The sequence below is a fragment of the Ambystoma mexicanum genome, chromosome 1p (assembly GCF_040938575.1).
Source record: "Ambystoma mexicanum isolate Mex_15411 chromosome 1p, UKY_AmexF1_1, whole genome shotgun sequence".
Lineage (NCBI taxonomy): Eukaryota > Metazoa > Chordata > Amphibia > Caudata > Ambystomatidae > Ambystoma > Ambystoma mexicanum.
The window spans coordinates 523,288,162-523,308,168 of NC_090921.1; the positions used below are offsets into that span (position 1 = coordinate 523,288,162).

Below are 20,007 nucleotides of genomic sequence, written 5' to 3' on the forward strand. Positions count from 1 at the left end.
GCCCTGCTTTGCTTGGGAGAGCAGGTAAGTGGTGTGGCCCTGGAGAGGTGGGTGGGATGGGGAGCCCGGTCAAGGCATGCTGAATGACGGCCAGCATCTGAAGTCTTACTGCAGCGGTACTGTGAGGAGATGGACCAAGCGAGGATGTTCTACTGAATAAAGCAGTTCTTGGCATGTTGACCTCGAACTGTACGAGACAACATTTGTTTTTTACTTTTTTATGAGCCAGTAGTGGTCCAAAATCTGATTAGACAGACGAAAGTTGCTGTTGGGTTAGAAATTATCACGTATATAGCCCTCAGCTTTATCAGATGTTTAGTACAATGTTGTCCGAAATAGTAAAAATTGCCCTTGTGCAAATATTAGGTTTTTCATCACAGTGTTGGTTGCAGTAATTGGCAATTCTTAGGGAAATGTTTCTTTTTGCAACTTTCTTCTTCTCTACTAAATCAGAATGATCATGCTTTCAACAGCTTCCCAGCTATTAGGCAGTCCTGCAGCTACCATCCTTTTAACCACATCTTTCTTCTGGTCTCACAACTTCTTCCCCTTCTGTTCTCATCACCTCCTTCCTCTCTGTAGATGTTACCTTCTCTTCTCTCCTACTGCCAACTCTCCAGCACTCCCCCTTTTAAAGCCACCAACATCTTCCAAGCTCCCCCTTCCCCAGCTTTCACCAAACGCAAGTCTCCTGCTCCTAGAGCCCACATTGTGGGACTGGGCTGCATGGATTTCATAGGGCTCTCCCTCCTGCCCCTGGTGGGGTCCTCTGTTCGCTGATTGACATGGGGCTCTGATTGGTTATGGGCCTTGAGTTCTACTGGGTCTGCATTGGGCTTGGGGGTACGACCAAGTCTATCACTGTCCTTGCTGCCATTTTGGTAGCCAGTAATACCTGTGTGTTCATTCCCTGTTTAGCCTGTGCTATTCAGAGATCTCCTGCTCTCCCAGTGAGTGCATTTTATGCTGGAAAGACAGTGGATAAGCCTTTTTTCAGAGTGTTACATTTAGTAAATAGTCTGTCTCCTTTGGGAAACTAAACCATTGTATTCTCAGCAGAGATGCTTTCTGTCAAGGGACAATGCTTCTGTAACTTTGTCTGTCCTTTGATAAAATCCCTGGTTGTGAAACTGTGGGTTTGCAATACTGTTTATCCTGGATTGTGAATTGACTCCCCTGATGTTTTGTACGACCTTTTAACAGTGCTACAGCACATGCTATCAGAGTCCAATGAATGCAAATGTTTTTGCAGAAGGGAAAAGGCAGCTTTTTCTATACTCGGCACTTGCCATTTGTTTAAAGGGAGCTGCAGGCTCTCTCCGTTGGGAATGCAGGGTCCTAATTGTTACCCTGCAAGTCATTCCAAGAGTTATGACCCAGAGTTGCCATTTGTTTAAAGGGAGCTGCAGGCTCTCTCCGTTGGGAATGCAGGGTCCTAATTGTTACCCTGCAAGTCATTCCAAGAGTTATGACCCAGAGTTAATCACTTATAGCATGCATCCACCGATAGGTTAGTGGTCTAGGAAAGGATTCGACCCTGGACTAGTCTGTGGTGAATCAATGTGACTTTCTTCTGCCACCCTCATGTGGACTCCTGTGAGTAGTCAATGGATTTTCTGCATACTGCCATTTGGTAAACCCACCATCCACTACTGCATTGAGGCAGGGGATTTTGTAACAGCACCTATCATTTGCTGCCAGCATATGAGTGGCATGCAACGGATGTAAAACTGAAACACTTGTGTTACAAGTAAGAAACTTGTTTTGTATAGCTCTCTTATAATGGCATAAAGAGAGCTGTGCATTTACCCTTCCTGCTGTATGTTAAGCTAATCAACTTCTCTAGCAAACAGTATAGGAAACCTGCAGTGACTTGAAAACATAAGAGTGGCAATTCAAGGAAAATAAATCTCTAACATCAATATACAAAAATGACTTCTTACGTACAGCTGACAAATAGCCCTAAGGAATACAACACTATTATAAACATGTTGGAGCACAGGAAATTGGTCAAATATTGCTTTTTACATGCAGAATGCTTGTAGTAATGTACTGTATGGTGTGATTTTTTAAAAGCAGTCTTCTGCCACACAGTTTTCTATTTCAACAGTGGATCAGCAGCCTGGCTATTCTGGGATATGTGGTTTATAATGTGTAAATATTCTTAAGAAACAAGTAATAATAGCTTCATACTATGCATATGTAACAACTAAGACCCTCGCACGTTTTTTTAGTTCTTGCTTTCATGGGTGCCATTTTCTCCATCTCCACAGGAAAAAAGTCCTTGCCAACAGATGCTTGAAGGGTGTCATGCGAGTTGGGGTGCTAGCTAAGGGCCTTCTCTTGAGAGGGGATCGCAGTGTTAACCTTGTTGTGCTTTCAGACCAGAAGCCCACCACATCCCTTCTGCAGAAAGTCACAGAGCTGCTTCCCAAAAAGCTGTCGGTGAGTTTGGACCATCCTTTCTGGAAACGCCATTGATGTACTTTATTGGATTGGATGCTAAGGGTGCATTGTAATTTGAAGCACAGAAATTATGTGTTAATAGGTATCTAACAAGGAAGCGATAATCTTGCTTGTGTTGGAGATAAATACACCCTTTATGGAGTCTGTAGATGCCACATTGTGTAATAAGTAGAGTTTGGGTACTTTCCAAAGATGATAGAACTTGATGTGAGAAATGCACACGTGAACAGAGTTTCAGAGATCATTTATGATGTTAGTTATATTTTTATACAGGCCAGGCCTCTGGTGAGGGATGTACAACCCTCTATTATCATTACAGAATAACCAATTCAACAAAAAGGGAAGCCAATCCCCTTCAACAGTAAGTGAGGCCAAGCAGTCCAGCTATGTTTCAAGAGGGGAGGAGGGCTGATAGAGATGGCCAGTTAGTCCACACAGTTAAATAAAACACCCAACACTTGTATGCTGAAAAAATATAATATCTTTCAGGTTACAAATAAGTATCTTAGACACACATAGCATAAGACAGAACCAGTGTATGTTTTAATAAAAAAAAGTAAATGTCAAATGAGACACATCTCACTTCAGGGGCTAACATATGAGACCACTGTCTGGTGATAGACACTATGCATCTAGTCTAAAGAGGTGGGGAAAGACAAGAGCGCCTAGACACAGTGGAACATGTACACAGTCATGATCAATAAGGTTCTATGCATTCCATCGCCTGTTTTTTTTTTACTGAGTTTTTTCACGCTGATTTTTGTGCCGCAATAGTTCAATGAATAAACGTTGTTCCGTCAAGGTTCAATGCACGAGTTCCCACACAAACAATAATCACAGTATTTCTGCCCCTCTAGCAACTAGGTCATGTACGTGCCAAATAACTATTGCACAGTAAATATATAGAGCTATTTGGGAGACAAAGGGTGTTACACTTTGTGGCATACCAGAGTAAATTAGTATTCCAGTGTCCTGCTCTCTCTCCTACCAAACTGGTTGGGCATAGCCTGCACTGCAGGCTGTTTGGGGGAAAAAGCTTCTCCAAAAGAAGGTGCTGTCACTTTAAGAGTTTAGATTGGGGCTCTGTATGCACACACATCCATTTCTGCATCTGGTTTAGCCCTCTGCCTGTGTGTTACATGTTTTCCCTTTGTCACAGATAGCACAAAAATCACTCTGGGTCTCCAGGACAGTTGAAGGGTTTTATTTTATAATTTGTGGTGCATAGGGCTGCCTCTCTCTATCTTGTCTTTGCGCAACAGTCCTCTATAACAAAGGCGTCCATAACCTTGGTTAATTCTATCGAACGTTGACCCTTATTCATTCTCAGACTGACTTGGAGTATGAATGAGATGCTAAAGGTGGGCTGCCTAATCTCCTTCATGGAGTCCTATCCCTCCCTACTCTAAACAGAGGTTAATGTTTTAATTGGAATTGGGGCCTTACAATTGCTCTGTATGATTCAAATGGATTCACTCATGCCCACCTTCACCTTACCCTTCTACTATACCTACTTTCTCTCCCTTGACTCCTTCACACCAATGTTATGTTCACCAAGTTGGAGAAGGGTGCAATCGAACAAGTACCTGTAGCGGAAAGAAATCAAAGATGGTACTCTCCTTTTTTTCTGATCCCGAAAAAGGATGGAGGGTTGCGACCCTTCTTGTGCTTGAGAGGCTTGAACAAGTTCCTCAGGAAGGACACGGTCAAGATGGTCACTTTTTCGCAGATCTTCCAGGACCTACAGTTCCGGGATTGGATGGTATCATTGGATCTTCAGGATGCTTATTTTCATGTGCCGATTCATTTCAAGCACAGAAAATACCTGAGATTTGCCATTGGCAATTCACTATCAGTTTCGACTACTGCCATTCGAGCTAACCTCCGCCCAAGGATATTCACCAAGCTGGTGGTGGTGGTGGCACCGAATCTACGGAGGGGTAGTTCACATCTACCCCTACCTGGACGATTGGCTGATTCACCCATTCACCATTCACCCGAGCAGGCTTTGGAACATCTGGACTACACCTGTCGCTCTCAGCACAGACTGGGCTTTTCCCTCAACTTCAAGAAGTCCCACATAACACCTTGCCAAAAGCTGCAATTCATTGGAGCAGTCCTGGACTCTTCCCTGGGGAAAGCCTTGCCTCCCGAGGTAAGGGCTATCCCAAATATCACAGATGGTAAACAAATTTCACAGTGCCCCAAGTGTTCCGTCCTTTGATTTTCTGAGGTTGCTCAGTCTCATGGCATCGTGCATTTTCTGGTGTCAGAGGCCTGCCTGAGAATGAGGTCCCTTCAGTGGGCCCTCAGGACTCAGTGGTCACAATTCTCTGGCAGAATGACGGATCAGGTACAGATCCTGAGTGGAGTAGCACAGAATCTCCTGTTGTGGGCCTTCAAGGAGAATGTGTTAAAGGGGGAACCCTTTTGGCAACCATGGCCAGAGATTACAGTCAATACAGGCAGGTGATATTGACAGCGCAGCCCCTGCTGGCTCCTTCCATTCCGGCTCCCCTGCCTCCCACAGTACAGCCGGTTCCACACCACCTCCGCAGCAGCCTCCGACTTCGGTCTCCACACCGCAGCCCACAGCGCCCAGCCACCAGTCCACCTGCTCTGGAACAGCCGGACACTCTGGTGGACACAGATAAGGAGGAGGACCCTGACACGCCGTCGTCAGCAAAGACCTTCCACGACCTGCTTGCAGGTTTGGCTGAATATCTGGACCTTCCTCAATCTGAGCTCGAGCAGCCTGAGGAGGGGGTCTTAGCAGAAGTCCTCCCCCTATGATCCACTACCAAAACGGGTATCCCGATGCAGAAGGACGTCGTTGCCTTGGCCAAGAAGGGGTGGCTCAAGCCACACTCGGCCCAATCTGTCATATAGACAGATGGAGGGGGATCCACTCTTGCTGTCGGCCCACCCTCAACCGCACTCTTTGGTGATTGCTGCAATGTCACTTTACTCTAAGCCTCAGTCGTCCGAGGTCCCCTCGTCCTCTGCGCCGCTAGGCAAGGAGAAGATTTTGGAGGCGTTCTGGAAGAAGCTGTACTCCAACGCTGTACCTGCGCCAATCCAACTTGGATGCCAGTCTGGCAGCTGCTAAACCAGAGGTTTTGGCGGGAAAAAGCAGATTTCCTTCCAGAGCTTCCGGTGCAGAGCCAGGCACTCTTCAAAGCGCGTCTACGAAAAGCCAAGCTCGTAGTGCTGGCCATCATGGAGTCCACTGTGGCTCACATCGATACCTCTGGCCAGTCCATCTGCATCACCACGGACATGAGAAGGATTTCCTGGCTTCGGGCTACTAAATTTAACCCTGATGTCCAGGAAACGCATATTGGACCTTCCGTCCGAGGGTAGCGACCTCTTTCACTCTACCAATGGCGAGGAATTAGATAAAAAGAAGAACAGCTTGCAAACTGCTAAGTCTTTATCCTAATGAAGGCCATGCCCAAGTCGTACAACCAGTCTCATCAACGCTACCGACTGGGGACAGTCGTTCAGCGGGTTCTGGGTCTTCCAGGAACGGAGGTCGAGACAACCTGACCGCTCGCCCAGTCAGCACCGGCGGAAACCACAAAAAGGGGGGAGCAAGGACTTCTTCCAGTCCCTCCTCCTCAGCAGCATCCTCAGAAGGAAAGAAGGCATGACGCGTCCCTTCGAGTCCACGTGTCTCCAGTGGGGGGCAGGCTTTACTTCCACATGCAATTTTGGCGCCAGAACTTTGCGGACCCCTGGATCATCTCTGTAGTCTCCTCAGGGTACCGCCTACCGATCCCTTCTCCTCCCCCTTCCTCCCCTCCACTCCCACAGATTGGGACGCCAACTCGGTTTGCGGAGATTCGGTTGCTCGTCGAGAGCCAGGCTGTGGAAGAAGTCCCAGCCTCCCAGAGAGGATTGGGCCATCCAAAAGAAGAACCAGGCTGGCCTGAGCGTTGTGTTGGATCTATCAACCTCTCAGAAATTCAAGATGGTTACGCCAGCACTCATTGCAGAGACACTAGACAAAGGAGACTGGATGTGCTCCCTGGATCTGAAGGACGCCTTTGGCAACGACATCGCTCCTTCTTGCGCTTCAGGGTCATGGGCTGTCATTTCCAGTACAAGGTGCTACCCTTCGGCCTCAACTCAGCCCCCAGGGTATTTACCAGACTCATGAATGGGGCAGCCATCCTCAGGGCCCAGGGCACCATGTCTACCTGGACGACTGGCTCGTCGGTGCGAGATCTCTGGAGGGGGTTACCCACACCTCCTCTGCACTTATGAGCACTCTCCACGACCTGGGATTTAATATATCCCTCAAAAGTCTCAGTTGCAGCCCACGCAGAGCCTCACCTTCCTGGGCCTCATCTGGGATACGAGCTCCGAGAAGGTCTTTCCCTCGGAAGACAAGATTACGGCCATCAAGAGGGCCACTTCGCACTTCCTTACCAGAGCAGTGACCTCGGCCTGGTGGTGCCAACACTTACTGGGTATCATGACAGCTGTGCTCCTGGCCGTGCCACACATGAGACTCAGGATGTGGAGATTACAGCTTCACTTCGGAGCCTCATGGAATCAGGAGAAGGGCTCCCAAGCAGAGCTGATCAGCATACGACATTCTCTCCACTCGGACCTCACATGGTGATCCAGGGACTGCAACCTGCGGACGGGCAAGCACTTCCGGCAGCTGTCTCCACAGGTCACCATCACTGTGGACTCCTCCCATGAAGGCTGGGGTGCCACTCTAGAAAGCCACAGCGTCCATGTAGTCAGGACCCGGCAAGAGCAGGAGTCGCACATCAACTGGCTGGAACTCAGGACCATCTGGCTAGCTCTCAGAGCTTTCCTTCGGCTAATTGGGACAAGACTGTCCTTATCCAGACCGACAACTCCATCAGCATGTACTATGTCAACAAGCAGAAAGCAGAGAGCTACCAGGTCCCCTCCACTGTGGACCCTAGTGGTCAGCATGTGGGACTGGGCCCTGGAGAACAAAATCTACCTCACGTCCGTCCACCTCCCGCGGGGGAGGCCAACTTGGAAGCGGACAGGCTCAGCAAACTAGGAGCAGACAATTACGAATGGCAATTGAACGCAAAGCTGCTGGAGGTCTTCAGCAGATGGGGGAACCCTCAGTGGTTCTGTTTGCCTCCTGGAAGAACGGGGAGTGCCATCAGTTCACGTCTTGGCAGTGGCAGGGTCCCGGCTCCCTGGGCGACGCATTATAGATATGGTGAGACGGCATGACGTCCTATGCCTTTCCTCACACACCCCTCGTTCTCAGGGTAATCCGCAATATAAAGGAAGATTGTCACCTCAGCATCATTCTGATAGCTCCATGGTGGCTGGCGAGACCGTGGTTCTCCGAACTGCTCAGCCTCTCGGACAGACCTCCCATTCACCTTCCGCTGGGTCGAGCCCATCTCCTGTCCAAGCAGGGGGGCAGTGTCATACACCCCACCCCACAGAAGTTAGCCCTTGCAGCGTGGTTCCTGAGCAGGTCTCCCTCAGGCACCTGAGCCTATCACAGGCTAACCTGGAGATCATTCAGGGCGCCAGGATCAAGGCTACCAGGAGTCAATACAAGAGTAAATGGACTAGGTTCTGTCATTGGGCGGACTCTAAGGAGATTGACCCCCTTAGATGCATGCTGGATGATGTGCTCTCCTTCTCGGCACACCTTGCACACTCAGACGTGTAGGTGGACATATGTCGCACCTATCTGGCAGCCATTGGCGGCGATAGAAATTCAGAGGAGGAGGTCTTCTCTTCCCGATAGTCAAACATCAAGAAGCCACATCCCGTGTGGGACCTCAATGTGGTGTTGGGCACCTTGGCGCACCAACCCTTCGAGCCAGTGGCGTCCGCGGATATCGGGCTGGTCACCATTAATACAGCTTTGTTTGTGGGACTCACCTCTGCTTGCAGAGTCAGCGAGATCCAGGCTCTGACTGCCTCAGAGCCCCATACCACTTTCCACAGGGATATGGTCCTGCGGACTCACCCTTCGTTCCTTCCTAAGGCACCCTCTGCTTGCCATCTAAATGAGGAAATAGTCTTACATACGTTCTTCGCGGACCCCAAGGACGAGGCTCAGAGTCTTGCACTGTCTGGATGTCAGGCGCGCTCTGAAATTCCATCTGTCAGGACCAAGGGCTTCCGCAAGTCGGATGCACTTTTTGTCAACTTTGGGGGCTCCAGACCTGGGTGTCAAACATCCAAGGCTCCTATTGCACGGTGGATGGCTGCGGCCTTCAAAGAGGCCTAAGAGGTCAGCACAGGCTGCTGCCAGCTAACATGCACGCTCATGCTGTCAGAGCCAAGGCCATGGCCATCGCAGTGCAGCGGCAGGTTCCATGGCAAGTCATAAGCAAGGCGGCCACTTGGGCCACCCTTTCGACTTTCTGTAAGCATTACTGTTTGGATGCCAGCTCTAAGTCAGAGACTGCCTTCGGACCGGCGGTTCTAAGGCACTTATTTGCTTAAGGATGGTCTCCTCTCCACCCTGGGGCTACATTCAGTTGTAATCACCTATGGTGGTATGGCAGAAAGGGGACGGGACATAAGAGTAATTAAATGTTACTCACTGTAGTAACTAACATAGTCTTAGTCCTTAGTCCCCTTTCCTCCATACTTACAACCATCCTCCCCCCCTAATAATACTGGTGTCATTAGGCAATGTTAAATATTTTCGACGCGTCAACGGGGACTGAGTGGTGCCGGTGGGGGGAGTCAGGGCAGCTTATGCTCCCACGGCCGCACCCTTGCACGTCAAAGATTTAGGGTGAGGTGTCCTGTTTGGAGTCACTTCAAGGTTCCTATTGTTGTCCAGTTTTTAAAAAGATTGACAACATCTTCCAGCCAGTTCCATTCATTGTTCCGATCTCAACCTGGTTTTAAGCTTCCAGATGGGTTCCCCATTCGAACCAATACATTCTTGTCCACTTAGGATGATGTCTTTGAAAACAATATTCTTGAGGGCCATTACCTCTGCATGCAGAGTGAGCAAGCTTCAGCCTTATCTTCTAAACCACCATTCAGTCTTCCATAAAGACAAGGTGTTTTGAGGCTTTGCCCTTATTTTCTACCAAAAAAATATTGTCAGAATTTCATTTGATGCAAAAAATTGTTTTACTGGCTTTCTACCCTCCTCCCCATCCTTCTAAAGAGAAGAGGTTACTCAGACCTGATACTGGAAGAGCCTTGAGCTTCTATATTGACAGGATTTCTAAGATGAGACTGGACAACCAACATTTTGTTAATTACACGTGCCACATAATGGGACAGGTGGTTACTAAGCAAACGTGTTCTTTGGATATCTGAATGTTGCAAATTGGCTGGGAAAGAGGTTCCTGAAGGTCTAAGGGCCCACTCAAATAGAGGTGTACCCACTTCTTGAGCCCTTCAGAGAGGGGCCCAGCTGCAGAACACCTGCAATCCTGCCACGTGGTCTACTGTGCATACATTTGGTATGCACTACTGTGTAGATTCCCTTTCGGGCTGAAACTCCAGATTTCGAAAAGCTGTTTCACACAGCGTAAATCAAAATTGAACTCTTCTTTCCCACTTCCTGCAAAACACTGCTATGGGAGAATATCAAAGATGTGGAATACGTGTGAGGACACAATCCATTCAAAGAACAAATTACTTACCCCAGGTAATGTTCTTTCGACTGGGTGTTCCTCCCACATATTCCTCCCAAACATCTGCTATGTCAAGTAGGAGTTTCCGTGATTTACACCTTCCTCTGGGTTAACGCTCAGTATTTCTCATCTTCGAGACTGCTGTACTGGTGAGAGGGAAAATACGAACTGAAGCAACGGGCGCGAGGCATGCCTTTTTATACCAGTGTCACGTCCTACTGAAGATGGACGGAGGCCCTCGAAGGACACAAGGTCTGCGATGCACTGCACCCTCTGCTGAGAAAGGTTTCTGAGCTACAAGCAGAATATCAGAGTATATCAAAGATGAGGAATACGTGGGAGGAACATTCAGTCGAAAAAACATTACCAGGGGAAAGTAATTTGTTCTTCTCTCTGTACCAGTCAATTCTCTTTTAATCCTTAACTACCCTCTTCTACTTACTCACCACAAAAACACACAAACTGGAACTGCAGCACCACTTTCACTCATCATCCAATACCTCACAGGCTCAAGCAATCTCATCACAATTTGCCGCTCCTGGCTTCCTCCTGCTGGTCTATTGGTCCACCTCTATCTACACTACTGATCTAAGCCGTATAACCATCTCTGGAGGATAACTCAGGGGCAACGTGCTCGCCTTGGAAGCAAGATGACACGGAGAACCACAGGTTCGATCCCCGGGTCTGCGCTTAGAAACCGCTGGGTATTAAGCGTGTTATAAATAACATATCATCATCATCAACTCCTGTTCCCTGTCCCCTGCTTAAATAGCCGTACCCTTATGCTGGTTGGCCATTCATTCCTAACCAATCTATTCTCTCTTTTCCTCCTATGGCATGTATGTTCAGGGAAAGTTTTTAAAGTGGGGGCTAAGCCACACCCACTTTTTCTATGCAGGCCTGCCGCAGAATTGTATGGACTTTGCAGAAAGTACGATACTGAAGTTCTTATTGAGGTGCATGATGTTTGCCTTCCCCAAGGAAAGTGTTTTGAGATCCCTTGCGCAAGTCTGTGATGATCTAGCGATCTCCGTTTCGCCAGGGCTGTTCTTCACTGACACGCGGGAGCGGAGCGCAGTCTCTCGTGGCTGAGCAGCGGTGGACTCCCAGCTTTCTCCCTTGCCAGGTTACTCTTGCCTTGTGTCTCTCCGTTGAGCATGTTGCTTCGGGGAGGATTGTCTGTTAAAGGGGTTCAGATTTCTGATGTTTTGCTGTGGCTTTCATGGATGCTGGATGATGTTTCTCTCTCTGCTGGTTCAAATGTCCGGAGATTCTAGAAAACACAGAGAATCTCTGTATGGTGGTTTTGAGGCAAGGCTGGGGACAATGGTCGGCAAAGACACAGACTGGCTGAAGGGGGAGGGGTGGGTGGTGGTATTGGGAATTTCTAACAGTTTCAGCCCTCAGACTTCGGGCCAGCTCTGTCTTTCTCCATGTACCTCCTATTCGCCTCTTGACAAGGCCAGTGTATATTGGCCTTGTCACACCACCGATGTGGTTCGACATGGGAAGGACTTCTCCATGTGCCTCCCTTTTTTGGGACATTCATTTTTCTAGTTCAATGTCTCCCCTCCCGGAAAGGCGCCCACATCTCTGAGGTCTCTAAAAAGTCAAATTTCCAACTGCACCTCCTCAGAGGTACTCTGCCTTTCCTCTCCTTCCCCCAGAAGCTCATGGTATCTCTCAAGCTCTGGTTCTCTCTAGCTGTAACAGCCTCTTTCTAAATCTACCTGCCTCTACTCTCCACAACTAATCCAGAACAGGACTGCGAGACTTGTCCTTGGCCTCAAGCCCTGGGATCGTATCTCTCCAGCTCTGAAATCTCTTCACTGGCTCCCAGTGGATGCAAGGATTAAATTCAAAATCCTCTGCATTGTCCACAAGGCTTTCTGGGTCCAAAATACCTTCAGCTATCCCTCCGCAAATACCTCCCCTCTTGAGCTCTTCGCTCCTCTACCTCCAACTCACTCAGGGTCAGTCGTTTTTCTAAGAAACGGATGGGGGTAGATCTCTGTCCTCGGCTGGGGCCTCCCTTTGGAACAGCCTCCCTGCCACTCTAAAACTTGAGGAGAACCATCTCCGGTTCCGGAAGCACCTCAAGACCTTCCTCTTTTCTTCTGCCTTCGCTCCCCCTCTCCCCTGTTGATCTGTTCTCTCTTGGCACCGTGCACCTGGCCACCCTCTGTCTTTTGGGCCCAGGTACCTGCTCATCCAGTCACCCTCCCGCACTGCCTCCGTGCCACCCCTTGCACGGGGGTCTGTATCTGTACCCATACAGCCCCGCCCTTTTTCTTCCTGCACTTATCGGACCTACCCTGTCTGCTGCCTTAAACCTAGCACTTGCAAATTGCTGGCTGCATTACCACTGTTTGTTGCCTTTATTATTTATTTATTGTTATTTATCTGTTTCTCCTCTGCTTCACACTTTCCACCTCTCCCCCCTTTCCATGCACTTTTCCCCTCCCCCCTCTCCCATGCACTTGCGCGTTCTCAATGTCACTGGGCCTAGTAAGATCGCTGTTTTTTTCTCCCCTGTTCCCCTCCCTTGCCTTGTCGCGCTCTGAAACACTTGTGTACGAGCGCGATAGAAATAAAATATCAATAATCAATATGTCTTGATTCAGTTGGATATATTTTTTGTCAACATTGCCTCCTTCTCGCATGCAGTTTAAGCGATGCATTGGATGCGTAAGCACTTGACGGTGGTGGGCCCTTACCAAGCCTGTATCGGCTGTCTCAGGAACTTCCATACATTGGTTTCTTGCCTGTTCTGTGTGGAAATAAATCCAGGATCCTTGAGAACATGCTTGGACTCCATGCTGAAGAAGGGTCCAGTACCACAAGCCAACTTTACAGAAGTATGGAAGACTTTGCATCCTAGCGGTAAGTGGGATTTGGGACTGAGCGCAGTCTCTCATTCAGCATCTCCTTTCCATACGTATGTTAAAGTCGCCACCTCAGATAGACTCCTGGAACCTCCCACTGCCCTTTTCAGGAGTTCACAACGGTGCACGGACTGGCGAGTATCCCTTTTGGGAAAGCACCAGCTCGTAAGACTTGGGACTTTGGTGCCAGATGACTTTTTCGCTCCAAACACGTTTCAGTAGGTACCGGAGTCGAGTGTTTCAGCATCTGCACCATCCCGAACAGGCAAAGATCAATCTAAAGACTGCAAGTTCTCTAAGAAGGTAGATTCTAACTTTCTTCATTTGGAAGTAGTCTAGCTCCCCATAGTGTCCCTTTACCATTTAGACGGCACCAGTAATTCCCAAGTCAGTTACTTCTGTACCATCAAACCAAAATCAGGCCAAATCCTCTATGGATATCTATAATAGTAAACACTGTAGAGCACATTTGGCACCGGCCTCAGTCCCAAAAACTGCTTCAGACCATAAACATAAGCACAAGCACACTTCATATAAGAGTGCATAATTCTTCGGATCCAATTTGGGTCACTGACGCAGGGTTGGGTCATTTCAATCCATCTAAATACTTTACAGTACTGCCTCAGGAACCTTTTGGTACTCCAGTGCGAGAGGAAAATGCTCCTGTTCCTCGTTTTTCACTGGACCAGGGTTTTCCCGTGTACTTTCAACCTTCGGTACCAACTTTCCTTACAAACGTTCATGTCCCTAGACATGTAGTTTTGAATGTGTACCATAATAATTCGCTGATGTGTTCCTTAGACGAAGCAGCAGGTCCGGGGCTATCTGCACCCTCTGTAGAATTCATTGATTGTATTATATTTTCAGCTATGCAGTCCGGCATGTCGGATGAGTTTTTAGATATCGTGGCCAACAAACAATCTAATATATGTTTGCTGGCTGATCCTTTGGTTCCTATTACAACTCTGTTACATGTAGATTTACCGGTCGATCCTCCTCCTTCACAGGTACTGTGAGAGACTGGAGGGTATTCACACCCCTAAAACCCTTGGATTATCTTCTCAGGTGGCCAGGGAAAGGCCATCGCTCTTGGATCCTGATCCTGGGGGTGGAGAAGTAAAAGAGGATCACCTCGGTGGAGGTTCCTTGGGGATTGGGAGTGGGGTGCACCCAGGCGAGACATGGTATCCTGTTGAGGACCAACCTAACCCTTCCCCAACCTTTATGGGCTATTGTAAGCCAACTCCCCTTTTTCCCCCTAATGTGACACTTGACAGTACTGAGACGAGGAAGATGCAACTGAAAGTGATGAACACTATGCCATTTCACCAATTTAGTACTGGGACGAAGAAGATGCCTGCAAAGTGTTGTGAAGGTCAGGCATGTCCTTTTAATCATAGTCGGGCAAGCTCAATTGAGAAAGCACACCTCAAACCTGTTAAAGGTCTATAAAATGAGAGTTAGCAAACACCACAGGGAGCGGCATGGAGGCCTTTGTGTGGGAGACCAGCAGGGGACCTTGCTTGAAAGGAGGCGAGTCATTAGAGGGAACTGCTGAGAGTCAGTTTGCCGAACGCCGAGACGCTGGGGACTGCAAAGAGAGGAGGTCTCACAAAACGTGGCGTGGGATTTGGGGCTCCTTGGGGCAGACCGAAGGTGGAGAAGAGATCCGTGTGTAGAGGCCTTCCCTTTCCCTTTGAATGGAAGTTCTAATTTTTCTGTGTTGGTGAGCAGACACAGGAGTGTCTGAGGGGCAGAAGTTGAACCCCCACATCAGAAGCAGAAGGTTGTGTACTCTGCATTGATGTGAAAGTTACCGAAAGTACCAGTGTGTTCTGACATATGAGAAACCCAGTACGTGAGTGCATTAGCAGGACCATTTCCATTGTTGAACTTTGAGAAGCAATACTTTGTATCAGAGTCGGCGCGTGTCTCAGAGAGAACATTTTGAAAAGTCTCCAGCTGTGGGAAATTGAAACTTAAGCAAAATAAAGGCATATTGAATACTGAACTGAATAGAATCTTTGCATATTGTTTTCTCATAAAACATGGTATTGGTTTTAAGCATAGATAAGGTGGTACACATTAGACATTACATAATAACCTAGTAGTCAAACATACAAGGTGGTTACACATTTGACATTACATAATAGCCTAATAGTCAAACATAACAAAACAAATCAAATCCGATCCATCCGTTAATACAGTATAGTACGACCATGGCTTATTTCGAATCGCCATCCCACATGCTACAACAAACAAATTCAATTTGCATCCTCCCACTTCTGCCATATCTTTTTGGCTTTCCCAGGGCAACCTCTAGCTGTATATATGCGTTGTTCCATCATCATACAAACATTCATATCCACTATCCACCGCGCGACCAGTGGAACAATATTAGAACCCCATAGTTTCGCTATGTTGCGCTTAATCAGCCCTGTGGTTGTGGAGAGAAATAGTTTTTCAAACTGTGTGATCTCACCCTCCACCTCAATGCCCAGCAGCATCAGTTTTGGATCCCTGGAGATGGCATGGCCCAAGGCCGCAGTTAGCTTATTGTTAGACATTGTTGCCAAAAGTCTCTTATCTGGGGGCAATCCCACAAAATATGGAAAAAGGTGCCTTCTTCCTGCCGACAGCACAGGCAATTGGTGTCTGTGGCGCAATAACATCAATGCAGAGCCACTTGTGGTTAGTATACCCTATGTAAGATTTTTTGCTGCATCAGCCGGAGTTTGGCAGAGATTGATGATTCTCGTGGGTACAGCAAAGCTGTTAACCAATCTTCAGGTTGTATAGGTCCGACATCCACCTCCCATTTAAGTTTCAAATTACAAAGTTCCGGGGTAGCAAAGGAGGATATGGCATTATACATGACAGAGGTAATTTTATTGGGGATGCGTTCTATTACTATGTTCCTTTCTATTGGCCTGCAGTCTGGCATGGTCGAGAGTGTGGGGAGGTGCATATGCAATGCATGTGTCAGTTAGAGATAGCAATAGCATTCCGTGTTGGAAAGGCCAAATCTATGAGACAAGTCCTCAAAGGAGGTTATTTTGCCATCTACAATTACATCTCCGACTTTAGCGATTCCTGCTGCTATCCACCCCGGCCATGCCAGCAGCTTATCTAGTTCAGGCAGGTTGATGTTTCCCCTTAGTGCTTGTACCGGGGTGATATTCTTATCCCAGCCAGTATGTATGAGTGTCCCTCCATATCAGTGTGATGTGAGTTGTCATGGTGCAGGGGAGGGGACTCGGCAGTTTTTGATACAGGCACATCAGCGGGGGCATGTCTTGCATCACAGTAATCTCTGCACATGTCTCTATTCCCATGTAGGATATCATTGACCACCGCCATTTGGCTAGCCCAATAATAGGATTGCAGGTGTCGTAGCCCGATTCCGCCCTTCCAGATGGAGCGTTGTAATGTCCTCAGCGCAATATGTGCATGTCCTCCACCCATAGAAGTGTTCAAAGGATGCTGTCAATTTTGTGGATCTCCAGGTCTGGTATGCAGAGCGGGGCTTTTTGCAGGATATATAGAAAACGTGGTAGGGCCAGCATTTTGAAGAGCGCTGCCATTCCCAGTATTGTCAACTGGAGCAGCGTCCAGTGTCAGACATCGTAATGAGTCTCTCTGTGACTGGGTGTAGGTTCCAGGTTACGTTTTCCGAGAGGTCTGCCGTGATCTGAAATGTGCTAACTCAGTTCGGTATGGTCAGTGTGGAGGGATTGCTTGCATCGCCCCTTTAACCAGGAAGAGAATAGATGTGTTCCAATTTACTTTTAGTTCGCTTAAGGACTCGTATAGTTTTAGTATTTTGGTGACTTCCGTGCAAGATCGAAACGGATCTTCCAAGTAAATCAGAAGGTAATCTGCGTACAGGGAGACTTTTGTCTTCTACGCCACGGGGCCAACAGAAACCCCTCCAAGCAGTAGTATGGCGTAACAGTATGGCTAGGTATTAGCCAAGCGTGACTAATAAAGACAACCTCTTCATTGCATCCCTCAATTACAAGGAAGCGATTGTACGACAAAAAAAGAGACCTATAATTTACGCATCTCGCAAGCGGAATCCAACAAGAAGGAGCTATTCAAAATTCTTAAAGAACTAGAATCCCCCTCGCCCACAACCGACACATGTAGCAAAGACAGTACATGGTGCAACAATATTCAAAATGCCCTCCTCACTAAAATAACCACCTTACAATCTAAAATCAACGCCAAACAAAATTGCCTTCTTACCTCATCCCAAACCAAACCACCAGCATCCAAGACGGCCACCCCCTCCTTTACTCATACCCTATTCAGCTTTTTACCTCTCACCATCCCAGAGGTCGAAAAAATCGTTAGTAAGCTAAAATCTTCCAACTGCCAAGGTGACTCCTGCCCTGCACCAATCATTAAGGAATCGGCACATGACCATGCCTCTTTTATCACCTCCTTAATCAACTCTTCCTTCCACTCTGGCATCGTCCCTGACAATCTCAAGGACTCTTGGGTCATCCCCCTGTTGGAAAAACCTACTCTGGACCCTTCGATGCCTTCCATTTACAGACCCATCACTACGGTCCCGTTCCTTCTAAAAATACTAAACAGAGCAGCCTACTTACAGATCCAGAAGTACCTGGAAACTAACAATCTACTTGGTACGAGACAATCTGGCTTTAGACCCAATCGCGGGACAGAAACAGCCCTATTAGATCTCAAAACCCAAATTGAGTATTTAAAAGACAATGGCAAACTGGCCCTCCTACTTCTGCTTGACCTCTCAGCAGCTTTCGATTTGGTCAACCACCAAATCCTCTGTCGTCACTTGAAATCAGCTGCCCACTTCTCCGAAAAAGCCACCAATTGGATTAGCTCCTTGGACAACAGACACATGAGTTTTCTCACCTACCTCATCGGCTGACCCTACCCCAGTCCCCTGTGGAGTGCCACAAGGGTCTTGTGTATCATCTACACTTTACAATGTATTTACCAAACCTCTGTTTGATGTGCTTGATTATCTGGGTGTTACCTACACCAACTACGCTGATGACACCCAGATACTCATTCCCATCACTGGTGACTCCATGGCTAACTCCAAAGCCCTAAATGACATCTACCAAGTTATCCAAATCTGGATGGCACAACACAAGCTTTGTCTCAATGATGACAAGTTAGAGCTTCTCATCCTGGGCACCCAACAAAGACTCAACAAGCTCGCCCCATCTTTCAGCCCTTCAATATTGATGGCCATTCCATCAAAGTGTCCAAAGACACTAAAACTCTGAGAATCTATCTTGATTCTATACTTTCACTTAATAGACAAACTAATGCGGTTGTCTCTGCCTCTGCCTACACTTATAAGCTTATCACAGCCTGCCGCCCATTCCTTTCCGCATAGAATTGCATTACTCTAGCCAGGACACTGGTTATATCCAAACTTGATTAGTGCAATGCACTTTATCAAGGAACCAACCAACGCAACCTCAAGAAACTCCAGGTCATTCAAATTAATGCTATTAGAGCGGCCCTTAATATTCCCAGATCTGCACACATCTCTGAAACTAGGAAGAGTCTACATTGGCTTTCAGTGGCCCAAAGGATTTCACTGAAATTCCTGGCCCTCACACACAAATGTGTAAAAATCAGGCCCCCATCTAGCTAGCCTCTCAGTTCTCTCAGTACATACCCTGACGGGCTCTCAGATCCACCCAAGCACACTGTCTGACCATCCCCAGATACAAGCTTCAGAAAGCCAGAGCTGTAAGCTTCCCAGTCCTAGCCGCTAAACTCTGGAACTCACTGCCACTCAACATCAGATCCCTACCCTCTCCAACTCTATTCAAACAAAAAGCCTAGCTCTGGCTATCCACCTCGCTCGACTAAATGCTTTTACATGCCACCTGACCTGTCGCCTGGCTATATGACAATAACCTCATTGCCTTCTCTGCACTGTTATCTACTTTATTTAACTTGTTCCTTTTATACTATTGTAAGTTTGTAAATGTAACCATTGCCATATATGTACCTGTTATTCTAAGATACGCGCCTGGTTGCCCTCGGGTCTGGAGAGCTATACAAATAAATAAAATACAAAATACAAATAGGGGTTCAATGATCAGTGTGAAGAGTAATGGGGACAAAGGGCACCCTTGCTATGTCCCCTTTCCCAGTTGAAAGACTTGTGAGGGCCACCTGTTCACTCTAACCTCTGCAGTTGGAGATTCGTAAAGCAGTCAGGCCCATCCCATAAAGAAGACAGAGTCAAAAGCCTTCTCAAAATCAATGGGCAGTAGTGCCAGAGGATCCTGCAGTGTGGAATCTTTTTCCAACGCCATGTAGAGTCTGCAGATAGTCATACGTGTGGATCTTTGCGGCATAAACCCACACTGGTCCGGATGGACCACGCGGTTATTACGTGCTGTAGCCCGTTTGCTAGCACTCTGGCCAGGATCTTTACTTCACTATTAATTAAGGAGATCGGCCTGTATGAGCTACATTGTTCTGGGGGTTTATCAGATTTTGGGATCACGATTATAGTGGCTTTGAGGAGATCAGGAGGTAGGATCCCCTGTTGTTTGCAGTGCTGGAACATTCGAAATAGGTGTGGGGCCACCTCATTCCCTCCTAGCCTTTTCCATATGTTATTTGGGAACCCGTTGGGTCCTGGAGTTTTCCCAGACTGCAGTTGTGAGATGGCGGCCACCACCTCTTCCTCGGTTAATTCCTTTTCTAGGAGTATTTTTTGTGATAAATCTAGGCAGGGGAGAGTGATACCATCAAGCCCTGTTGTGCTGATGGATTAGTCCGAGGGTTTGTATAGGTTGGCATAATAATCTGCAAAATCCTCCGCCATATTGTGATCTGATAGTGGTGGTTCTGATTGCCCTGTTTTAATTTCCCGGACGTGTCGGAGACCGGCATCTCTACGTTCCAGCCAGGCGAGAATCTTGCCAGCCTTATCCCCGGTTTCATACTTTCTCGTACGCATCACTGAATGCGCTTGCTTAGCATCGTCTAAAGTGACATTGCGGAGG

At 47.7% G+C, this 20,007-nt stretch overlaps 1 protein-coding gene across 4 annotated transcripts in view; it reads left to right on the forward strand.

Moving 5' to 3' along the window:
* ZFR2 (zinc finger RNA binding protein 2) overlaps nt 1-20,007 on the forward strand; it is a 2,121,586-nt gene that overhangs the window by 1,404,618 nt on the left and 696,961 nt on the right. For all 4 annotated transcript variants that reach the window (XM_069649412.1, XM_069649413.1, XM_069649415.1 and 1 more), the window contains one exon: nt 2,274-2,445. In XM_069649412.1, the coding sequence (XP_069505513.1) occupies nt 2,274-2,445 (172 nt within the window). The remainder of the gene's footprint in view (nt 1-2,273; nt 2,446-20,007) is intronic.